The 25000-nt window shown below is 41.5% G+C and overlaps 1 protein-coding gene across 1 annotated transcript in view; it reads left to right on the top strand.

The window, feature by feature from the left end:
• Window positions 1–25000, top strand: part of cep104 (centrosomal protein 104) — a 124787-nt gene that overhangs the window by 45084 nt on the left and 54703 nt on the right. Inside the window, exons 12-13 of the mRNA XM_076277304.1 lie at window positions 3637–3810; window positions 16153–16329. Coding sequence (XP_076133419.1) covers window positions 3637–3810; window positions 16153–16329 — 351 coding nt within the window. The remainder of the gene's footprint in view (window positions 1–3636; window positions 3811–16152; window positions 16330–25000) is intronic.

The raw sequence follows: 25000 nt of genomic DNA, 5'->3' as shown, positions 1-25000 counted from the left end.
GCACGTGTGTGTGAAGTATCCAAACAATGACACCTTCATTTCATTATGGCTGCTTTAGCAACACACCTTAAGCTACTGTGTAGTGGGTACCATTTAGAAGTGGCTACTTCATTCGCGCTTTCCTTGACTCATGGAGCTGCGTGAATTTTATTACAACTTTTCGCCACGATATGGCAGTTTAAGTCTGCTTGATACTGTAAGGCGTAAGCCATTGGTTTCCAACGGAGATTTTATTTGTGTCGCCAGCATAGCCTATTGACAATTTATGTTGTAAATAGGCCTACCTTATAAGCCTACCTGTAGCTTAGGGAAGCTAACAGCTTTCTATTAGGATCTAGTTTGTTAGTTGGGCAATTCCATGCAAAGGTCATCCTTACCATGGAAAAAAAAGTTGTGCATACGCAAATAGAACTGTTCTTAAAATCTTCATTTAGGTCTATATTTTATTGTTTGTAACTGATCTGATTGAATTTGATGGAGAATGAAACTCTTTTTACATCATAAATATGGTGTGCAACCATACAGAAACAACATATTTCACATGGTAATATTATACATATTTCAAAAGTGGATAAATGGACCCAATGTTCAAACAAATTGTGTCATTTGACAAATTCCAGATAGACAAGGGAATGGTAGAGTAATGTCTATGCCCAGCTTGCCTTTAAGAGCACAACTCCTTACATTTGTAAGGCTTTTGTTTTTAAGTCAGCAAGTTCCATGGCCATGTCACATCCATAACGTTTTATAGGAAAAGTTTATGCTACACATACAGTGTTGATGCGACAATGTCCATAGTGTCTGTGCAAAGCTGATTTATATCAATGTAAAGTGTGATGACCAAATTGTGCCCCTTTCTTACTTTTAAAACCTTTAATGGTGCGTTATGGATGTGACGTTATGGATGTTACATAATGTGAATTTACAAGACTGGGGACTTTATTATACCTCAAAGCCGATAAAACGTCTGTTCTGGTGGCATGTCAGTTTCAACGCATTTCAACTTAGTGTTTACAATTGACATTTCAAAGATTATTAGGTTGATCAAAACCACAGGGAGGCCTTGCCTAACCATTAGCAAAACAAACATAATATTAAAATACCTCCAGTGATTAGCCTAGCCATAGCCTATTTTCAAGTGGCCTAATAACGAAAATCTGAGCAATTATCTTCCTGTAACTGTCATACTAATGTTGTACAGTAACTGGATTATCGTGTTAACTGGTGAAGATGGCTGACTTTTTGGCTGAGTTAACATAGCAACCTCCTTCTGTTGCAGATCTGTTCAGCCTGCCGTTCACGTCTGCTTAACACAGTTTAATTTTAAACGTGACGCGATATGACAGCATTTGAAGTGTCAGGTCCTCTGTAGCTAATACCCACAGAGTAACATGAGTAAAGGCAGCAAGTCTGTGTGTGTGCATGTGCGTATGCGTGCCTGTGCTTGTGTGTTTATGTGTGTGTGTGTGTGTGCGTGTGTGTTTGCATGCCCACATGCGTATGCGTGCCTGTGTGTGTGTGTTTATGTATCTGCATTCATGTGGGTGGGTGTTTGTGCATGTGTGTGTGTGTGCTTGCCTGTCTGTATGTGTTTATGTGTGTGTGTGTGCTTGCCTATCTGTATGTGTGCGACTGCGTGCGTGCGTGTGTGTGTGTGTGCGCATGTGCATGTGGGTGCATGTGCGTGTGTGCACGTGCGCGTGCATGTACTTTATGTGTGCAAATCACAAATGAGTGGGTATGGGTTAGGTTCATGCGGGCTCTTGAGACATACATACCATAAATATTTTGTCATCTTGGGTGCAACGGTTCAGGTAGGGCTAGTTATTTAGGGGACTGGCCACCAAGTTTCATGTTCCCTGGTGTTTCAGTAACCCGGGAATCACTGACCAAAATTGATGACAGTAAAAAGAAAAAAAAATATTTCTTTTTTATATTTTAAATGACTTGTTGTCCTGATTCTTTCTGTGGATCTTAGTGAGGAAGCAATAATTTCATCGCTAGTTTTTCATGATTACTATTTCAATTGTTTCATATCAAAATTCACTACTTAATTATGTGTTTTATGTAGTTTGTCGAAGACTGGTTCAGACACGTCACATCCATAACATGAAACCGTCACATCCATAACGCCAGTTTTTCCTACATAATGCATTACAAAAATGACGCATAGTTTCAAAAACACACTTTTTGTGTTCATTCAAGTCTCCTTCATGGTACATATATCATAGTTTCGGCAGTTTCCTTCAAAATTCACAGAGTTTGTAGAAAACCTGTAATCTCTCACAAAAGTGTGTCCATTTCATGTCACATCCATAACGCTGATAAAATGCCTTGTATTCTTAGGATGAAATTGATTATATGAAATTTGAGGATTTCTCAGTATTCAGAGGACAGAGGTTACATTAAAAGTTATTAATGTTATTAAAAACAAATTAATTCACTGATACTAATTTTGCCCCCACTCTAAGGCATTTTGTTTACCAATATGAGTCCAATTGTCACATCCATAACGCTGGAACTGCCCAGTTACAGTTTTGTCATAACTCCCTGATGCATTTTTGCATTTAGAATAGCCAGAGCGTGGATATCTCAATCGGAAAATTAAACAATATCGGGTGCCCATGGACTAGGCTGGGTGAACCCAGCCTGATCTGCCCGCTATTTATTTTTTGATTTCTTAAAAGATTGAGCTTGGTCTGGTGAAAGCCAGACTAGCCATGGACCTCAGTTACAATGCAAGGGAACATCAGCCTATATTTGCACGAACAATAACGGACAACAGCTCTTCAACTTTGGCCCGTTAAAATGTGTATGAACAGTCTAGCGACGCATTTCATCAAGGCCCATTTGGACATGTCAGTTATTTGCACCACTGGTTAGATGTAAAACAGCATTTCATTTCTGACTACTGTTACTTAATTTGTGCATTAACAATAACGTTTCAGACTACTGTTACTTAATTTGTGCATTGACAATAAAGTATTACATGAACTAAAGATGACTAAAATCTTATGTAGAAGAAGAAACATTCACAAAAAATCCATCCATCCAAAAATGACCTTTGTTTTTGATAGCTGTTGAAAACGGCATGGAACTGACAGAGATGTTTTTGTTTATAAATAAATAAATAAATACATAAATAACATTATGCTGATACCTTTTGCTTTTCCCAAATACAATGTAGCCTACAGGTGTAAGTGACCTTTCATCAATCCAGTTGCAATGGATGAACTGTGATGAACTGCCCTACTTGTGATTGTTTAGAGATTTTAAAGGTTTTATAACAATGCTACATCTTCTTTGGCTATTCTACAATCTACAGTATTCACCTTTTCAGCACCAGTAGGCTACTTTCTGTGCAGCCGCATACACACACTCAGGCATGCCAAACAAGCATACACAAAAGTTTCAAGAGTGGGGGATGGAGTAAAATATGGAGACAAATTCAAGTGTGATTTATTTTCGCGGAACGGATGTACAGGACTGAGCGGCAGTCATATTTTGTACCGCTATGCGGTACATCTAGTTTATTTATATAAGAAAATATTTCTTATCCTGAGAAGTTAACATGAACGTGTGTGTGTGTGTGTGTGTGTGTGTGTGTGTGTGTGTGTGTGTGTGTGTGTGTGTTAGGTGTTCCAGGCGTCCCTGAAGCTGCTGAAGCTGCTGCTGAGCCAGTTTGTGTGTGAGCAGCACTTGGGCCGAGTGGAGGTGTCCCACTGTGTGGAGCAGACCCTCCCCCACCTCATGGCCCGCACCGCCGACCCCTCTACACGCCTGCGCACCACTGCACTGGCCTTCATACAGGTGGCGCACACACACGCACGCGCACACACACACGCAGACACGCACGCACGCACGCACGCACACACACACGCACGCACACACACACGCACGCACGCACGGATCACTATTCTCCAAACATGCACAACTCAGCTTAACCTTTATAAGGGCACACCTGGACAATTAATTTAGCTTTCGCTGGATTTTTTTGACACACCCACCCACACACAAACAAACACCCACACACAGCTTTTTAACTTTTTTACCACTCGTCTGATATGAATGCATACAGCAGCCAACTACATCTTGGAAGTTTGTTGTGCAAAACACTTGTGGCAATCACGATATGTGTGTTAGTGAGTATTAGGGTATTTTTGGGGCAGCCGTGGCCTACTGGTTAGCACTTCGGTCCTGTAACCGGAGGGTTGCCGGTTCAAACCCCGACCAGTAGGAAGCAGCTGAAGTGCCCTTGAGCAAGGCACCTAACCCCTCACTTCTCCCCGAGCGCCGCTGTTGATGCAGGCAGCTCACTGCGCCGGGATTAGTGTGTGCTTCACCTCACTGTGTGTTCACTGTGTGCTGTGTGTGTTTCACTAATTCACGGATTAGGATAAATGCAGAGACCAAATTTCCCTCACAGGATCAAAAGAGTATATATACTTATACTTATACTTATAGTGTGTGTAAGTGAGTATTAGTGTGTGTTAGTGAGTATTAGTGTATGTTAGAGTGTGTTAGTGTGTGTTGGTGAGTATTACAGAGCGTGTGAGTGATGCATCGCTGGGGCCTTTTAAAAAGAGGCCTTCTGACCTTGACCTTGATGACAGACAGAGAGAGAGAGAGAGAGAATGCAGAGAGAATGCAGAGAGAAGAGAGAAAGGAGAGAATGCAGAGAGAAGAGAGAGAGAATGCAGAGAGAAGAGAGAAAGGAGAGAATGCAGAGAGAAGAGAGAAAGGAGAGAATGCAGAGAGAAGAGAGAGAGAATGCAGAGAGAAGAGAGAAAGGAGAGAATGCAGAGAGAAGAGAGAAAGGAGAGAATGCAGAGAGAAGAGAGAGAGAATGCAGAGAGAAGAGAGAAAGGAGAGAATGCAGAGAGAAGAGAGAGGAGAGAGAGGGGCTAGTTAGTGAGGGGAGGATGTGGGTGTGTTCACCCCTGAACAGAGAGTTTACTGTAAGCAGATGAATAGCTTTGTCAGAAGCCCCTGTGTGCGTGTGTGTGGTTTCATGTTTGAGTGTGTGTGTGTGTGTTTGTATAGGTGGGTTAGTGTGTGAGTGCTTCTGTGCTTGTGTGTGTATTAATGTATGAAATGTGTGTTTATCATTGTGATGAGGTAAAGGTAAAATCTTCTGTTTGAGCTGGTGTGGTCTTGCATCCTTTATTTTTTTGAATGCATATGTACTGTACACACACACACACATGTACTGTGCACACACTCACACACACACACACACACACACACACACACTCGCACACACACACACACACACACACACACACACACACACACATGTACTGTGCACACACTCACACACACACACACACACACACACACACACTCACACACACACACACACACACACACACACACACATGTACTGTGCACACACACACACACACACACACACACACACACACACACACACACACACACACACACACACATGTACTGTGCACACACACACACACACACACACACACATGTACTGTGCACACACACACACACACACACACACACACACACACACACACACAAGTACTGTGCACATACTCACACACACACACACACACACACATGTACTGCACACACACACACACACACACACACACACACACACACACATGTACTGTGCACACACACACACACACACACACACATGTACGGTACACACACACACACACACACACACACACATGTACTGTGCACACACACACACACACACACGCACATGTACTGTGCACACACTCACACACACACACACACACACACACACACACACACACACACACACACACACACACACACACACACACACACACACACACACACACACATGTACTGTACACACACACACACACACACACACACACACACATGTACTGTGCACACACACACACACACACACACACACACATGTACTGTGCACACACACACACACACACACACACACACACACACACACACACATGTACTGTGTACACACACACACACACACACACACACACACACACACACACACACACACACACACATGTACTGTGCACACACACACACACACACACACACACACACACACATGTACTGTGCACACACACACACACACACACACACACACACACACACACATGTACTGTGCACACACACACACACACACACACATGTACTGTGCACACACACACACACACACACACACACACACACACATGTACTGTGCACACACACACACACACACACACACACACATGTACTGTGCACACACTCACTTGCGAGTACGGTTGGTGCTCTTTCCATGCTGTGTGTTGTGTGTTGTGTGTTTTGGAGTTAAAGGTAGTGAGGACTGTTTTTTCAGAGGCACAGGCAGACAAATACGTTTTGAATGTACTAACTGTGTGATATCATGGCTGTAAAAAATGTAAAAAATTAGCTAATTATTCAGCTGTCTTTACTGATGTGCTTAAAGATCACACTTTTAGACCTGTTCACCTTTAAATGCTGTAAAGCGTGCTCTAAATGCCCGTAAAGCGTGCTCTAAATGCTGTAAAGAGTGCTCTAAATGCTGTAAAGCATGCTCTAAATGCTGTAAATGCCGTAAAGCGTGCTCTAAATGTTGTAAAGGGTGCTCCAAATTTCCCTCACGGGATCAAAAGAGTATATATACTTATACCAAAGATCCTTGATTACTAGCAAGATAGAGCAACGTAATTCGTTACTATGGGAGCAAAACGGGACAGTTCCGGTCTGCATAAGTGGGAGTGTCACCTTACGTCACTAAATAAACAGATAAACATAATTGTGTTCACAGTATTATTGTCTATAATCATGTATGATACCAATGAATCATTCTTTAGGACATGATATGAATAATTTAATTAGTCATGTGAACCGAGCTAGCTAGCTAGCTAACGCTAGCTTAAAATGCTATATAAGTGGATGGGAATAGCTATGGCAATACAGCTATGCGCTAACAAGTAGTTGACTAGTAGTTGAAGGACTTCGCTTAAACTTAATATACTGTTCCAAATTCACTTGAGTATAAACTATCCACTTTAACTAATGTCAGTAATGTTATTCAGCTAGTTGTCATTTCATTTCAAAGAAATTACACTTCTCCGTTTAAAATGTTACCTTAGCTAAGAGGCTAGCTAGCCTGCTAACTACCGGACAGTAACTGGCAGCAGCATGGTCTGATATTAAGTTATTTTATTACAAATCCGAACAATTACACTTTTAGGCTTGAAATGATCCCAAACACTTATGACAAAAAAATCCAAAAAACCCTCAACAAATCCAGAAAGACATAATGACCAATTTATTGGTAAAATTCCACAAGTCTCCATTGACATTAGTGCAGCGAGGGTTTACTCTGGTCTGCATAAAGGGGGACTTGCAATAATCGAACGCTGAAATTGTCGAACGTTTGCGCCTCTCACTCCGCTTTAACCCTCTCTGCTTATACTCTAAATGCTGTATAGCGTGCTCTAAATGCTGTAAATGCTGTAAAGCATGCTCTAAATCAGGGATTCCCAAACTGTGGTACGCGAGCTGCCACTAGGGGGTACGCGAGATGAAAAGGGCAATGGCGGAAAGGAGTTAAAATGATTAATTAATTAATACTCTAATTAATTCATAAATAATACATAATTTCGAATCAGGTTATAATGATATGGAACCGTGAAATTAAAGGAAATCATTTGTAAACTCTATAATAGGCTATGTATTCATTCAAAATAAGCTACACACAATACACGTGATTTCCTGATCACAGGTAACGATGAGATGGGGGCAGACTAATGAAGGTGGAGGTGGAGCGCAGGAGGATAAAAGAAAGAACGAGACAGAAAAGACTGTGCGAAGAAAACGAAAGTATGATGAGGCATATAGCCCTAGGCTTCACGTGGATTGGGAGACAGACTGCCCAAAGCCACAGTGCGTGGTCTGCAGTGAGATGCTATCTAACCATTCTAATGCCACATTTTTTTTTGCGTGAGAGCTCATAGACCAGTTGCACAGAGTCAGGATGTAGAAGGTGGTCCGCGGGGAAAAAAGTTTGGGAACCGCTGCTGTAAATGCTGTAAAGCGTGCTCTAAATGCTGTAAAGCTTGCTCTAAATGCTCTAAATGCTGTAAAGCGCGCTCTAAATGCTGTAAAGTGTGCTCTAAATGCTGTAAATGCTGTAAAGCGCGCTCTAAATGCTCTAAATGCTGTAAAGCAGGGGTGGGCAAACTTTTTGGCTCAAGGTCCACATTGGGTTTTGAAAATTGGCCGGCGGGCCGCAGAACAACCCCCCCCCCCACGACACACACATAAAAAAAATACTTTTTTTTATAGCCTATAATTTAGTATGAAAAGTATTTCTTTTAAAATATTAATTGCTTAAAATACTGCTAATTTTATGCTGTTTAACAAATGTATAAATTGTGCACTGTCGCTTTAAGACAGTCGCTTTAATTCACATTTATTTCTCAATGATCTTCTGCCTGCTCCGCTATGGCTAGTGCTGTACCTACGGCTGGGCCCTCTCACAGTTTTTAAATGGTCAGTAGTGGGAACTACTGTTGCCTTCATGATTTCCTTTTAAAAATTTCTTATAAGAAGGAGATATCAATTATCAACAATGGCAAGCCAGCTGGAAACTGCGGCTCTCTCTCCCTCTCGTGAGTGCAGACGCGTTCCCAATTAAATGGATCGCACAATGTTCACGTTAGATCTGCTGCAAAAGAGATAACTAAGAGTTAACTTAGTTTAACATGATGTTATCTATATTTAACATGATGTTTTGACATTGACATTGTAAACGTTCTCTAAGGAGAGTGAAAAGCAGTTTGCAGTAAAGCTAACCAACGTCGTCTCTCGCAGGAAAAAAATAGCGAGCAGCCTGATAACCAAATGAAATGCTCGGCGGGCCGGATGAAAGTGCTTGGCGGGCCGGATTCGGCCCGCGGGCCGCAGTTTGCCCACCCCTGCTGTAAAGCATGCTGTAAATTCTGTAAAGCATGCTCTAAATGCTGTAAAGCGTGTTCTAAAAGCTGTAAATGCTGTAAAGCGTGCTCTAAATGCTGTAAAGCGTGCTCTAAATGCTGTAAAGCGTGTTCTAAAAGCTGTAAATGCTGTAAAGCGCGCTCTAAATGCTGTAAAGCGTGCTCTAAATGCTGTAAAGCGTGTTCTAAAAGCTGTAAATGCTGTAAAGCATGCTCTAAATGCTGTAAAGCGTGCTCTGAATGCTGTAAAGCGTGCTCCAGGTGTGCTGTGAAGCGTGCTCTAAGTGTGCTGTAAAGCTTCATGGATTACATGGAATGACTACATAATCAACATAACAGTAAACTTGCAGTTAAAAAATTGTAGACTTCAAAATAATGTAAAACTACCCTCTGTGACCTTTTATTTTAAGCAGAAACAAAGACTCTCTAAGATGTGTGTGTGTGTGTCTGTGTGTGTGAATGTATAGGGTTCTTACATTTAAGTCCATTGTGTGTGGGTGTGGCTGGTGGGTCGTGTGTTTGTTTGTGTGGTCTCTGAAGAAGCTGTAAAAGTTTCACACAGGATGTCGACTGCATTGGTGGTGTGTGTGTGTGTGTGTCTGTCTACATCGCTTATCTCTCTCTTTCTCTCTGTCATGTGACACTGTCAAACACATACAGGCGCACACATAAAACAAAAATTGTGTTTACACACATAAAATTAAAATTGTGTTTACACACATAAAACTGAAATTGTGTTTACACACACACACAGACACAGACACACACAGACACACACACAAATACTCACACTCTAAATCTCTCATATGCACACAGATACATACACAGTGACATACGTTTTATTTCAGCGTAAGATGAAAGTCATCCCCAGACACAGACCAATGAGAACATGAGGCTTATCAGCTCAGATGGTATCCAGGGGCAAAAGGGCTTCTACAGACATGGAATGTTATAGAAGGTTGTGACCCAGAAACGATATCTAGGACCATCAAACCTGGTCAAGGACTAGGCCTACTAGAAACCTACAGGGAGGGTTTAAACAATGCAACCCCTAATGCTGCTAACACAACGCAAACAACGCAACCACTAATGCTGCTAACACAACGCAACGCAAACAACGCAACCACTAATGCTGCTAACACAACGCAAACAACGGAACCCCTAATGCTGCTAACACAACGCAAACAACGCAACCCCTAATGCTGCTAACACAACGCAACGCAAACAACGCAACCACTAATGCTGCTAACACAACGCAAACAACGCAACCCCTAATGCTGCTAACACAACGCAAACAACGCAACCCCTAATGCTGCTAACCCAACGCAAAAAACGCAACCCCTAATGCTGCTAACACAATGCAAACAACGCAACCCCTAATGCTGCTAACGCAACGCAACGCAAACAACGCAACCCCTAATGCTGCTAACGCAACGCAACGCAAACAACACAACCCCTAATGCTGCTAACGCAACACAACGCAACGCAAACAACACAACCACTAATGCTGCTAACGCAACACGACGCAACGCAAACAACACAACCACTAATACTGCTAACACAACACACCACAACGCAAACAACGCAACCATTAATGCTGCTAACACAACGCAAACAACGCAACCACTAATGCTGCTAATGCTATTGATACTTTAGTACAGTATATATCAGATACTTTAAGACTTTTACTTAAGTAATATTCTAAAAGGTAACTTTTACTTCTACCAAAGTCTTTTTCTAGTACAATACTTGTACTTTTACTCAAGTATTGCTTTCTAGTACTTTATACAACACTGGTGAAAACTCAACGGGTTTCTCCTCTAACCTATGGAGTTAGATGGGCTGTAAGTCATAAACGCACTTATTTGGACGTGCAATGCGTTATACATATACATATAAAGAACATTGTGCAGAAGTTTACACTAAGAGACATACACTAAGATGTATAGCCCACAGCAATCTATCAGTAACATTCATGATGGGATGTAAAATATCCGAGTTACGAAATTTAAACAGACATTAGTCAATGTTCCTGGCCTTTAACACCGTCCCAGGCTCGGACTGGTAATCTGTACAACCGGTGGGCTGGTCCACATGTGTGTTTTTTTTTAAAAGTTATTTAGCCTATTTGCGGCCCGTCATGTAGACCTAGCCTATAAATGCAGTTGCATCCATTTGGATTGGGGGGTGACAGGTCAATCATTTTGGCCTCTTCATGACAGGTTCAGTGTGTGTTACGATCGCGCCCCCCTGCCCCACCCCTCAAGGGGATTCATTTGTCCAAGCAGCCGCTTGGTTTGTGGGGAAATATAGCCTACGAGTCCATGCATGGTAGCCTAGGCTATATAAGTGCCCTCCGCTGGCTGGTGTTCACATCATCGCAGTTTAACCGTAAACAGCAATCAGAGGAGTCTAGTTTTATTCCATAAATATATTGTTTTTATAGACGTTAGTTGCACACGCTACGGAGAGCTTCCATTTACTGCACCATGTAGGCTACTGTAGTGTCTGTCAACATAAAAAAAACTCCGGGTAGCCTACAATTTTTGCATAACTTGGTGGAAAAGTGTAGCACAGGTTAAAGAAAACCTATTCATGTTTGGACTCAAAAGGAACTTCAAAGTATTTCCCATATATTAGCCTTTTTAGCTCACAACGACAGTGAAAGTGAAACTTGGAAAGTGGAAGTCTCTCCACCGAGTGTTCCATTAGATGCACAATCAATCGCGAGTCGATGCACGTAAAAAGTATCAACTGGTAGATTAGTAACGAAGGTAGCCTAATTTTGCAAAATGTGATGACGGCACACAAACTTGGGCAAAAACGTTTAGTATACACTTGTGGTGATAGCCTACAGTTAATGTGAATCGCTAACTATAACTTTACTTATAATATAAGTAAAGGAGAAGATTTGCACCAAATAGGCCTAAAGGCTGTGGTTGTGTTTCTACAACATGTTGGCACAAATCGTGATTTCTGTCAACTATGACGATGTCCATGCATGTTCAGTAGCCTATATTTTTCATTTAGTCAAGCAGTGACATGTGGTTTAATGCATGGGGTAACATGACGTGAGACAGACAGAAGATGAGCCTGTCTTTAGTAGCCTATCCCTGAATCCTGTCCCTCTCAAATCACTTTAAAATGGTGTGATTAGCAACCAGAATTAAAAAAAAAAAAATCCCGGAGAGACCCCCCCGGACCCCCGTGTTATTGTGATTATAATAACCTATAGGTCCAAATCTAAATGTTTGGGTTCAGTTTATGAAGTGTTGCTACAGCATGTTACTGTGTGTTTATTATTTATGGGGGGGAATCAGGGGGGGATTTTGGTATCGGTGGGCTTGTGTGTGTGTGTGTGTGTGGGGGGGGGGGGGTGTAGTGGGCCGGTCCAGGAGAAAATTGCCAGGGCCGAATTTTGTTCCCAGTCCGACCCTGCAATGTCCTATCTGGTATATTTGGTGAAATATAGAAATTTAGCTCCTTTTGTGATAACGGCAAAGTCTGGTATATTTGGTGAAATATAGAAATTCAGCTTGTAAGATATGGCCAAATCGCGTCGCCCGCTGAAATACTGTAAGAATTTAGGAAAATCACCTCGATGGTGGACACTTGAAGATAGCAGATAGCAGGCCCACAGCGCCTCACGCGAAATAAATTAATGAATAATTTGTATCTCGAATCAATTACCAAGTAACTAGATTATCAGTTATGGAAGAGCATGGCATGGCATACTGCGAGAATTTTAATATAGGCAATTGGTAGGCAAATTAACAATTTATTTGGCTCTAAGCCTTAAAAGGTGAATGTAACCAATATCACTTCAGTTGAATGTAAAAGTAAACCCACATAGTCTACGTCTCAGTTCAAATGCTCACATTTCATTGTGGACATGTGATAGCACAGACTAATCTGAATTATTTTAGTCACCATAGCAGCACGGACTAATCTGAATTATTTTAGTCACCGTAGCAGCACGGAATAATCTGAATTATTTTAGTCACCATAGCAGCACGGACTAATCTGAATTATTTTAGTCATCGTAGCAGCACAGACTAATCTGAATATATTTTAGTCATCATAGCAGCACAGACTAATCTGAATATATTTTAGTCATCGTAGCAGCATCTTGTTTGTGCTTTCATCTGCATGTTTTTACTTTTATTTGCAAAATGGCCTATACAGACTCACACACATTGCTGCTGACTCAGCTAGGTAAACATACTCACACACACACTCTCTCTCTCTCTCTCTGTCTCTCTCTATCATATCATTTGTGGGCAGCTGTGGCCTACTGGTTAGCGCTTCGGACTTCTAACCGAAGGGTTGGCGGTTCGAACCCCGACCAGTAGGCACGGCTGAAGTGCCCTTGAGCAAGGCACCTAACCCCTCACTGCTCCCCGAGCGCCGCTGTTGTTGCAGGCAGCTCACTGCGCCGGGATTAGTGTGTGCTTCACCTCACTGTGTGTTCACTGTGTGCTGAGTGTGTTTCACTAATTCACGGATTGGGATAAATGCAGGGATCAAATTTCCCTCACGGGATCAAAAGAGTATATATACTTATACTTATACACACACACATATACCCAGGCACAGAAACATACATACATACACACACACATATACCCAGGCACAGAAACATACATACATACACACACACATATACCCAGGCACAGAAACATACATACATACACACACACATATACCCAGGCACAGAAACATACACACACACACACACACACAAAACTCTCTTATTCACAAACGGTCTCTTTTTCACACACTCGTTACAAGCTGCTTGCCAACTCTGCCAACTGTCTTACTCGCTCTCCCCCTCTCTCTCTCCCCCTCTCTCTTCCTCTTTCTCATTCCCTCTCTCTCTCTCTCTTTCTCATTCCCTCTCTCTCTCTCCCTCTCTCTCTCCCTCTCTCTTTCTCTTTCTCATTCCCTCTCTCTCTCCCCCTCTCTCTCTCCCCCTCTCTCTTCCTCTTTCTCATTCCCTCTCTCTCTCTCCCTCTCTCTCTTCCTCTTTCTCATTCCCTCTCTCTGTTCCTCATCCCCTCTCTCCCTCTCTCTCTCTCTCTCTCCCTCTCTTCCTCTCTCTCTCCCTCTCTCTTCCTCTTTCTCATTCCCTCTCTCTCTCTCCCTCTCTCTCCCTCTCTCTTCCTCTTTCTCATTCCCTCTCTCTCTTCCTCATCCCCTCTCTCCCTCTCTCTCTCTCTCTTTCCCTCTCTCTAATACACACACACACACTCACTGCCACGGTTGCTGACGTTAGGTCAGTATGTTGGCAGGCTGTACCCCTCTTTAAGCCGCTGTGTGTGAGTTGGCCTGCAGTGTGCTGAGCAGTGAAAGGCCCTGTGTGTGTGTGTGTGTGTGTGTGTGTGTGTGTGTGTGTGTGTGTGGGACCTGTCCTCAGATGATCTGAGCTCTCTGACTTCACCGTCTCACAGTGCTGTGTTAGCGTTAGCGTTAGCAGGCTAATAATGAGCAGATGGGAGGGCACATTAGTCAGCCCTGCTCTGGTGCACTGGGAACACGGCTGGCTCCAACAGTAGCCCACGACAGCAGGATCTGGCCCACAGCAGGCCCACAGCAGGCCCACAGCAGGCCAGAGCTTTGTGCAGGGTTGGCTGCTATCAGAGGAGCTGTGCAGGGCAGCATCTCGTACTGTAGCAGTCGACTAGAGTGGCCTCTTTTAATGGAGTAGCTTATGTTTTTATTAAAGTGACGAAATATACAGTAGGAAATATTCAGAAGACACACACACATACACATACTCACACACCCCTCTACAATTTCAGTTGGTCAGAAATGTTCCAAAAATGTTAGAAAATAGTTAGTTTGTTAGACTTGACTGTGCCAGGGGAGAGTTTTTGTCAGTGGACACAACACACACAACACACAGTGGACACAACACACACAACACACAGTGGACACAACACACAGTGGACAGTGTTTGGACACAACAGTTTCTCATAAGAGCAGTAGACAGATAGCACTCCTGAAACCCAGTGCAGAGTGTGCAGGGGGCGGGGCCTGTTTAGGGCTGCAGGGGCTGATGGGACCAGGCTTCTGCCAGCGGGCGCCCTTCAGAGGGGCGGGGCCTGCATCCACAGAGCAAAGATGCTGACGTGGCGGCGGGCGGGGGGGTGATGATGGGGGTGTGATGTCCTCTGTTGTGTGTGTGTAGTGTGAGTGGTGGCCTTTCAGTTGTGTGTGGGGAAAGCTACTATCCTGTGGCAGTGTGGGAGTTGTGTGTAAGTATGACCTTGTTTGTGACAGAGAGCATATGTTGACTAAAAACTGTGCAGGTGGAACAAGTGTTTCTGGATAGCAAATAAGTCTTTGAGTTGAGGCGCTAAAACCATAGCGATATATATCGCGATAGACATGTAATCGATATCAATTAAAAAAATATGTTCGATAGAACATTCGATAATTAAGCAACACACACCTCCCGCTGTACATAATTAATAGGCTAAATATATCTTATTGTAGCTAGTATGTGCAACTCTACCAGAGGGCCTATCTTAATACAGACTCTCATTGAGTCCTTGCCCCGTGCACTCTCTCTCTCTCTCAACAGACGCATCCCTCCTCACCATGCACATTTAATCCAAACATTCACAATCGTGCAAGATGACTGGCTAAATTGCTATTAAATCCGGTTAACATTATTAGCACGCTGCATGAATTTGTTAAAAATTGTTGCATTCAAGTTGACAGCTAAGTTCTTATCATCTCAATCCCGATGTAAATGGAAAAGTATTTTCCAAGACTCAAACGGGCCTGTCCCAAGTAGGAAAAGTATTCATTTGAAACTTAAACACACGTGGGCAAACTGAACAGGCCAACCAGTAGACAATATTTCTAGGCTTGAACCAGTGCTGCTTTTCATTCAGACTTATGTGGACGTTTATTGAGTGTTTTTCACATTTCTTCTCCCTGTTTGCTTTGATTGATAACTGAGGTGATTAAAATCAGAGGAAGGTTAAGTTTAAATGTGTTAAAAGTGTTTAAATTGAACTTTTTTCCCTCTGGTCAAGGGAAAATATGAATTATGAAAACGCTTATTGAAAACGCTTATGGGATGGAGGTAGCCACACTGCTGCCATGTGAATAGTTTTGTTGGGTTTGTGTGTGACGCTGCTGTTCCCCTCCGCTGCAGGAGATGGCGCTGTTCAAGGAGGTGCGTGCGCTGCAGGTGGTGCCGGGGGAGCTGCTGAAGCCTCTGAAGGGGAGCGTTCCGCCTCGTCTGGCCATGGGCCGCGTGGAGCTGCTAGAGCGCCTCCTGCAGGACATGGGCACACACGACTCTGGGTTCACTCTCGATAACGTCATGAAGGTACGACAAAAACACACACACACACACACAAACATGTCTGCACACACACACAAACATGCCTGCACACACACACACACACACACACACACACACACACACACACACCTCCAGGTTTACAGTTCACTCTAGCCAATGTCATGAACAAACAAGTTGTCCCTAAGGATTTTTCCTTCTTTCTTTCTGTCAGAAAAACCCTTAGGGACAACTTACCCTTTCTCTGTACCAGTAGAATTCTTAGCCGTTTCCAACACAAATCATGACAATACTCCAGCGCAATAATTTTATAGCCAAAAGAGAAAGTTGGGTTATCTTATCCAAGCCGGGAGAAAACATCCTCTTTACAGAGTGACCAGGCAACAAAAAGTCTTTTAACTTCCTGAAAAGTCAAAAACTAGTATACATTGCACACTGGAGGGTATATTTTGCTGACTTTATTTGGCGTTCGCCTCCAGTGTGCGATGTATACTAATTTTTGACTATTCAATAGATCTACTGCACACCATCAGCACCTGGAGCAAGAAGGGCTGAACACAGGGATTTTGAATCTTGATCTTTTAACTTCCTCTTTACTAGAAGTAGTTTATTACACAAAAATAAAAAGAATTACAGAAAAATACAAAATGCAAAAATATGTAAAATGCCCCGAAATAATCTAAAAGTTGAAAATAAAAGCATTTCTAGGTTTTTCATGTGAGGATTAAGAAGCGTTAAAGGAACACGCCACCCAAAATCAGTAGTAATATATGTTCTTACCTTAACTTTCACGAGTTGAGTCATACCTCTCCCGCGTCGGTATGTGCAGTCAAACGCTCTGGCGCGCGGCGCGAATGTGTTAGCATGTTGCTATGCTAGCGGGCTCTGCCGTAGCCGTAGAGGGAGTAAGATGGCATTAATCAAACACATCCACGTTTTCCCTACTTAAATACAGTTGCACAAGTAGTTGATTAAAAATGTGTAAGGTCACAACATGAAACGTGACGATTTTCCAAGCGAATAAACAGAAGAACTACAATGTCTGGCGCAATAGCACTTGGGAGTACTTTGACCTAGGTAGTAATATTAATTAACACCTAATTGTAGATCCTATCCACCACAGAGTTTAGAATCCATGCTTGATCGACCCCTCAGCCTCCCCCTCCCCTCTGAGCGAGAGAGAGGCACACACACTAGAGATGCGCTGATGGGCTATTATTTCAACCATAACTGCATAGCAAAACTTAATCCATCTAAGTTTTTTGACCAATTTTCAAAACCGCACCCCCCGCCATCCACTGTGTTTTAATGTATATGGGATGCGGTGCTGCTGACGTGAGGCTAGAAAGCTCTTGCCTGTTCTTTCTAGAAAGACTGATCCAATTCAGCAAATATATTAAAAGGCTAAAGTCCTACATTGGCTATGTTGTAGCCTATATCCCCAGAATATCAGCAGCAAACTCAGTCTCTGTCTCGCAAAACAGTCTCCAAATAAAACGCACATCGGCCTGTTGCCTAGCCTATTCTGTGTGCCAATATAGCCTATCGTCCAAAATGCTTGATTGCATTGCATTCTCCACATTTTTAGCTAAATTTTCATGTACCACATCAGCATTTTTGTTCAGTGAATCTTTTGTAAATTGCTTTACAATTACCGTCGGGCCTATAGGCCTATTGCCTGGCTTGCCTCAGCCTCGGTCACGTCCTTTTACAATTTTATCATTGTAATAAAAAACGCAATTTGGCACATAATTTCAACATGCTGCTGGCCTACTAATTAATGCCTATTGTACTTTATTTTTTGCAAAAAGAAAGAAATCCTTGATAAAATTCACATTTTACTTTACACACTGGCATGTCAGGGTGACACTATGACAAGCCTGTTCTGAAGACTCCCATTCATTTTGACTGCATGGGAAGAGAGTGCGTCTTTTTCAGACAGACAGCGCAATTCATGATGATCGGACAAACTAGCGCCTCGATATTAAAGAAACGCCGACTCCATTCCGAAAGTCCACCGCACAACAGTGCAACGTGCATGTTCACATTATAACCGCCAAACTTGCTTGCTTGCCTTCTAAGTTTTCCGACTTTTTTTCTTACCTTCTTTTTTCCGCTGTGGATGTTATTGAGCTTGTAGAAGTCATACGAGTCATATCACTCTCTGTCTCTCTTTTAAATGCCTATTCCCTGAAAGCTACAATTACTATGTGTTTGATATCGAAACAAAATAACCCAGGCAGTCTCATCTAGGATATAGCACAGGTTGAAGTCAACGTCAAGTTGGTTCTATTTACGGAGGTGAATGTGTGTGTGTGTGTGTGTGTGTAAACATCTTGTAGATGACTCAGAAATTACATTGGAAGAAGAAGGAGTGAATAGTGGCAAGAGGCAAGCCGAAGGCTGCTGACAAGTTGTGGTACATGAAAATTTGGTACATGAATATTTAGCTAAAAATTGGAGAATGCAATGCAATCAAGCATTTTGGACGACGTGGAGAGACAAGCCGGCAGCAGATTAAATGCTCGAGAGAGAAAAAGATGCTGTTTTAAAAAGGACATGCAGACCGAAGCTGCAGCAAACAGGTGATATTTAGACATTTATTTCACAAAATCCAAGACTAAGAACAGACAGACTATGTAACTGGACACATTGAGGCCAAAAATATTGAGAATTCTACAGGGAATGTTGAAGACGAAGGAGTGAATAGTGGTAAGAGTCAAGCCGAAGGCTGCTGACAAGGGCCCGACGCTATTGTAAAGCAATTTACAAAAGATTCACGGAACAAAAATGCTGATGTGGTACATGAAAATTTAGCTAAAAATGTGGAGAATGCAATCAAGCATTTTGGACGATAGGCTATATTGGCACACAGAATAGGCAACAGGCCGATGTGCGTTTTATTTGGAGACTGTTTTGCGAGACAGAGACTGAGTTTGCTGCTGATATTCTGGGGATATAGGCTACAACATAGCCAATGTAGGACTTTAGCCTTTTAATATATTTGCTGCATTGGATCAGTCTTTCTAGAAAGAACAGGCAAGAGTTTTCTAGCCTCACGTCAGCAGCGCCGCATCCCATATACATTAAAACACAGCGGATGGAGGGGGGTGCGGTTTTGAAAATTGGTCAAAAAACTTAGATGGATTAAGTTTTTTTGCTATGCAGTTATGGTTGAAATAATAGCCCATCAGCGCATCTCTAGTGTGTGTGCCTCTCTCTCGCTCAGAGGGGAGGGGGAGGCTGAGGGGTCGATCAAGCATGGATTCTAAACTCTGTGGTGGATAGGATCTACAATTAGGTGTTAATTAATATTACTACCTAGGTCGAAGTACTCCCAAGTGCTATTGTGCCAGACATTGTAGTTCTCCTGTTTTTTTTCGCTTAGAAAATCGTCACGTTTCATGTTGTGACCTTACACATTTTTAATCAACTACTTGTGCAACTGTATTTAAGTAGGGAAAATGTGGATGTGTTTGATTAATGCCATCTTACTCCCTCTACGGCTACGGCAGAGCCCTCTAGCATAGCAACATGCTAACACATTCGCGCCGCGCGCCAGAGCGTTTGACTGCACATACCGACGCGGGAGAGGTATGACTCAACTCGTGAAAGTTAAGGTAAGAACATATATTACTACTGATTTTGGGTGGCGTGTTCCTTTAAGGTGCTGCGAGCCTGTACCCCCCCCCCTTCCCCCCGTCTCGACTGCTGCAGATTTATCTGTAATCTGTAAATCTCCTGTTTATATGTTTGTGCCTTCTTCTGCAAAAGTAACACTTATTTTTTTCCATGCATCGTTCTTCAACAATATTTCTGAGTTATCTTTTCTGTGGTTTCTGTCTGCCGTTCAGCTTGTCAAACGGTCTACCCACAAGTGTTTACACAAACACATTTTGCACAAACATGATTATACTATGAGCAGAGTTATACTTTAAACATGATTATACTATAAGCAGTGTTATACTTTAAACATGATTGTACTATGAGCAGAGTTATACTTTAAACATGATTGTTCTAGAAACATTTCCACCTTCACAACATGAACACCTCCATACAAACACATTTTCATTCTCATAGCATGAACATTCTCATAGCATGAACATTGTCAATACAAGAAGCATCACACACACACACACACACACACACACACACACACACACACACACACACACACACACACACACACACACACACATTTACAGCACATTTGTGTGTTGGTCATTCTCATAGCATGAACATTTTCATAGCATGCAGGGATGGATTACTGCACGGGCCTACCGGGCCCAGGCCCAGGGGCCCAAGGGATCAGGGGGCCCTGAAGCCCAAGCCTTTGTATGAAATCATTGCCTCAACATCAACAAATCAGGATGTAGGCTATGAATCTGATTGAATTTAGTATTGGCCATCCCCAAAATGCACCAGAATACAGGAAATCACATCAAACAAATTAAAAAATGTCTGGGGGAGGACCCCCAAACCCCCCCTCCCACATATACGACAATAAGTGGGGGGCCCAGAATGCATCTGGGCCCAGGGGCCTGAAAATTCATAATCCGTCCATGATAGCATGAACATTCTCATAGCATGAACATTCGCATAGCATGAACATTTTCAAATCAAGAAGCATTTTTCCATTCAGCAAGGTTCTGTCTAGTATAGTGAAAAAATAAAACCAGCAAGGCATAGCAAAGCATAGCACAGCAAAAGTATTCATGCAAGATGCGCTTGTTATCCTTTATTTCAAACACGTATTTATTCAATCAAAGTATGGTATATAAAGTATGGAATATAAAGTATGGAATATAAAGTATGGTATATAAAGTATGGAATATAAAGTATGATATATAAGTATGGAATATAAAGTATGATATATAAGTATGGAATATAAAGTATGGAATATAAAGTATGGTATATATACCATACTTTATATTCCATACTTTATATTCCATACTTATATATCATACTTTATAAAGTATGATATATAAGTATGCAATATAAAGTATGGAATATAAAGTATGGAATATAAAGTATGGTATAAAAACACATTTCAATCCTTTTTCCAAAGCCTCCTGGGAGCGTTGCCAGTTCCATTATTCACCAAATGTATTTAATAACACACACACACACACACACACACACACACACACACACACACACACACACACACACACACACACACACACACACACAGACACACACACATACACACACCTTCAAGATTTACAGGTCTCATACCTGATTGGCTCAGCCTCACTCACCACAGAGGATGTACTAGAGGTAGTAGATGTGCCAGGGCAGATATTAGAGGCAGCCGTGGCCTACTGGTTAGGGCAGGGGTCTCAAACTCAAATGAGCTGGGGGCCACTTCTGCCAATGTCATCTGGTTGGAGGGCCACGTCAGTGTTAAAGAATAATTAAAAAACAGAACGGCTATTTCCTAAAATGCAATGTTTTTTTCAAATACTGTATTTTCAAACACAAAACTACAAACAGAAAGTGCAAGTCTTTTTATCTATTTTTAGACACCTTTGCTAGCAACCTTAGCTTATAAATAAAATAATGATAAAATAAATATTAATACAAATTATAAAAACAAACAAAAAAGCATAAAAACAGGTAGGCATACAGTATGTGTGTCTTTCACATAAAAATATTTTCCTCTCATAACTTTTTTAAACCTGGCAAACTAGGCGTCAGGGTTAAGAAAGCAACACCATTGGATTTTTATATCAAAATTTCAAAAGGACATGGCTTGAAAGTGGTCAGAGATAAAGTCCTACTGTAAAGAAAAAATCTTTGAGTATAAACAAAAGTCTATGAAGGGGGTACATTTATCTAATTTGCCACTGAATGGATGGCAAGCACTTCAAATTATGCACCTTTCAGTAAATACTGGATGAATTTGAGCAGGTTTACTTTCTTTTTTGTCATATTACCCACATAACAAATTAACAGGAAAACACCTAAGATGTATACCAACAATAGTAAACTATTACTAAACCACAAGGCCTACAATAAACCTGGTCATATCAAGTCAAGTCAAGTCAAGTCAAGTTTATTTATATAGCGCATTTCATACACAGAGGTCATTCAATGTGCTTTACATAAACAAAACCAAACAATAATAACAAATAAAAGCATAGAAAGGCAATATAGTCAAAGAATAGTTAAAAGGTAAAGATCATAATAAAAAGGAAACATAAAACAAGGTAAAATCATTTAAAAATAAATAATAATTAGTAAGCAAAACAAAGGCAAAAGTAGTAAAAAAAAGTAATAAAAGACAAAGTAGAATAATTATCAAGGCAGATTCAGAATTTGTTACTCGGCACAGTTAGCAGAAAGCATCTGAGAACAGTTTGGTCTTAAGTCTAGATTTAAAACTGGCTACAGTTGGGGCCTTTTTGATGTCATCCGAAAGTTGGTTCCACAGCTGAGCCGCATAGCAGCTAAAAGCTGCTTCACCATGTTTAGTTCTAACTGTAGGTTTTACTAGCAGGTTTTTCACCTGGGACCTGAGAGGACGAGAAGGTGTGTACTGCTGAAGCATGTCTGACAAGTATTTAGGTCCTGCTCCATTTACTGATTTATAAACAAGCAATAGTGCTTTAAAGTCAATTCTGTGACTTACTGGAAGCCAGTGCAAGGACTTAAGAATTGGAGTAATGTGGTCAGTTCTTTTAGTTTTTGTTAGAATCCTAGCTGCTGCATTTTGTATCACCTGAAGCTGTTTAATAGTCTTTTTAGGAAGGCCTGTGAACAGTCCATTGCAGTAATCAACTCTGCTGGAGATAAATGCATGAATGAGTTTTTCTAAGTCATATTTTGACATCAGCCCTCTGAGTTTGGCAATATTTTTGAGGTGGTAAAAAGCTGATTTAGTTATCGCTTTCATGTGGCTGTTGAAATTTAGATCACTGTCAATTAATACACCAAGATTTTTAACAGTATCCTTTGCCTTCAACCCTTTTGTGCCAAGGAGAGTGGCAACCCTAAGTCTTTCCTCATTTTTACCAAATATAATTACTTCAGTTTTTTCTTTGTTCAGCTGAAGAAAATTTTGAGACATCCAGGTGTTGATTTGTTCTATACACTGACACATAGATTCAAGAGGACCATAGTCGTTTGGTGATAGAGCTAAGTAAATTTGTGTGTCATCTGCATAGCTATGATATGAAATCAAATTATTTTGAATGATTTGTCCAAGTGGGAGCATATAGAGGTTGAATAATAGTGGCCCCAAGATTGACCCCTGGGGAACACCACAGGTCAAGGACGTTGGTGTTGAGGTACAGTTTCCGATGGCAACAAAGAAGCTCCTTTCTTGTAGATATGATTTTATCCAGCTGATAACTATGCCTGTAAATCCAACCCAGTGTTCTAGTCTGTGTAGTAAAATATTGTGATCAACAGTGTCAAATGCTGCACTAAGGTCCAGTAGCACTAGGACTGATGTTTTACCTGAATCTGTGTTGAGGCGTATGTCATTGGAAACTTTAATGAGAGCTGTTTCAGTGCTGTGATTTGCCCGAAAACCAGACTGAAAGTAATCAAAATACCCATTTGATGTTAGCAAGGTGGTTAATTGATTAAAGACTACTTTTTCAATAATTTTGCCAATAAAAGGCAGATTGGATATGGGCCTGTAATTGTTTAGCATGGAGGCATCCAGGTTATTCTTCTTGAGAAGTGGCTTTACAACAGCTGTTTTCAGTGACTTAGGAAAAGTGCCAGACAGCAGTGATACATTTACAATTTGAAGGACATCCGCCGCTATGAGGTGAAAAACAGTTTTGAAGAAATTGGTAGGCAGAGTGTCTAAGACACATGTGGAAGAGCTGAGATTCTGTACCGTTTTTTCAAGTGTTTCGTAGTCTATCAAGCTGAACTCTGACATCAAGTTTAGTTTCCCTCTGTTTGTTGCTGGAAGTTCAGGTTGTTGAATTTGTAATTGAGCAGATATGTTGAGTCTGATTTTGTCAATTTTACCTTTAAAAAAAGATGAAAACTCATTGCATTTATTAGTTGAGAGAAGTTCAGGCGCTAATTGTGAGGGGGGATTTGTTAACTTATCAACAGTTGAAAATAGAATACGAGTGTTATTTGAACTTCTATTGATAATGTTAGAAAAGAAAGACTGTCTTGCTTTGCATATTTCAGAGTTATACGTGCGGAGCATCTCTTTATGGATTTCATAGTGGATCTGAAGTTTGTATTTACGCCATTTTCTTTCAGTCTTCCTACACTCTCTTTTTAGAAGTTTAACTGCTGGATTTTGCCTCCATGGTGCTTTCTGTTTGTCCTTAACTTTCTTGAATTGTAATGGAGCAATGTCATCCATAATGTTTGCCATTTTTGCATTAAAGTGATCAAATAAGTCTGACAGTTGACTTGACTTTAGTGAAAGTGCTTGCTCAAAGAGAGCACTTGTCTGATCATTTATGATTCATCATATCAGTTCCTATCGCGGGTAATCTGAGTACCCAGAAGTTCGCATCATATCGCGGGTGACTTTGTAGTTCTTTAGAGCCCTATTTCTACTAGCCCTGCTGTCTGTACCACGTCCATTACGGACACTCTCATCACGATTATCACTGCAACCTGCAAGCTATGTTGGGCAGAGGGTCGAAATAAGCATGGTATGCTTAGTGGACACCGTCGTATACACGCAAAGACGCACCTCCATTCAAAGACG

This window comes from Alosa pseudoharengus, unplaced genomic scaffold, assembly GCF_046254945.1.
Source record: "Alosa pseudoharengus isolate Yale_2024_CS ecotype anadromous, Long Island Sound unplaced genomic scaffold, YU_APseudo_1.1 YU_APseudo_1.1_scf_9, whole genome shotgun sequence".
Lineage (NCBI taxonomy): Eukaryota > Metazoa > Chordata > Actinopteri > Clupeiformes > Clupeidae > Alosa > Alosa pseudoharengus.
This window is presented reverse-complemented; position numbering and strand designations above follow the sequence as displayed.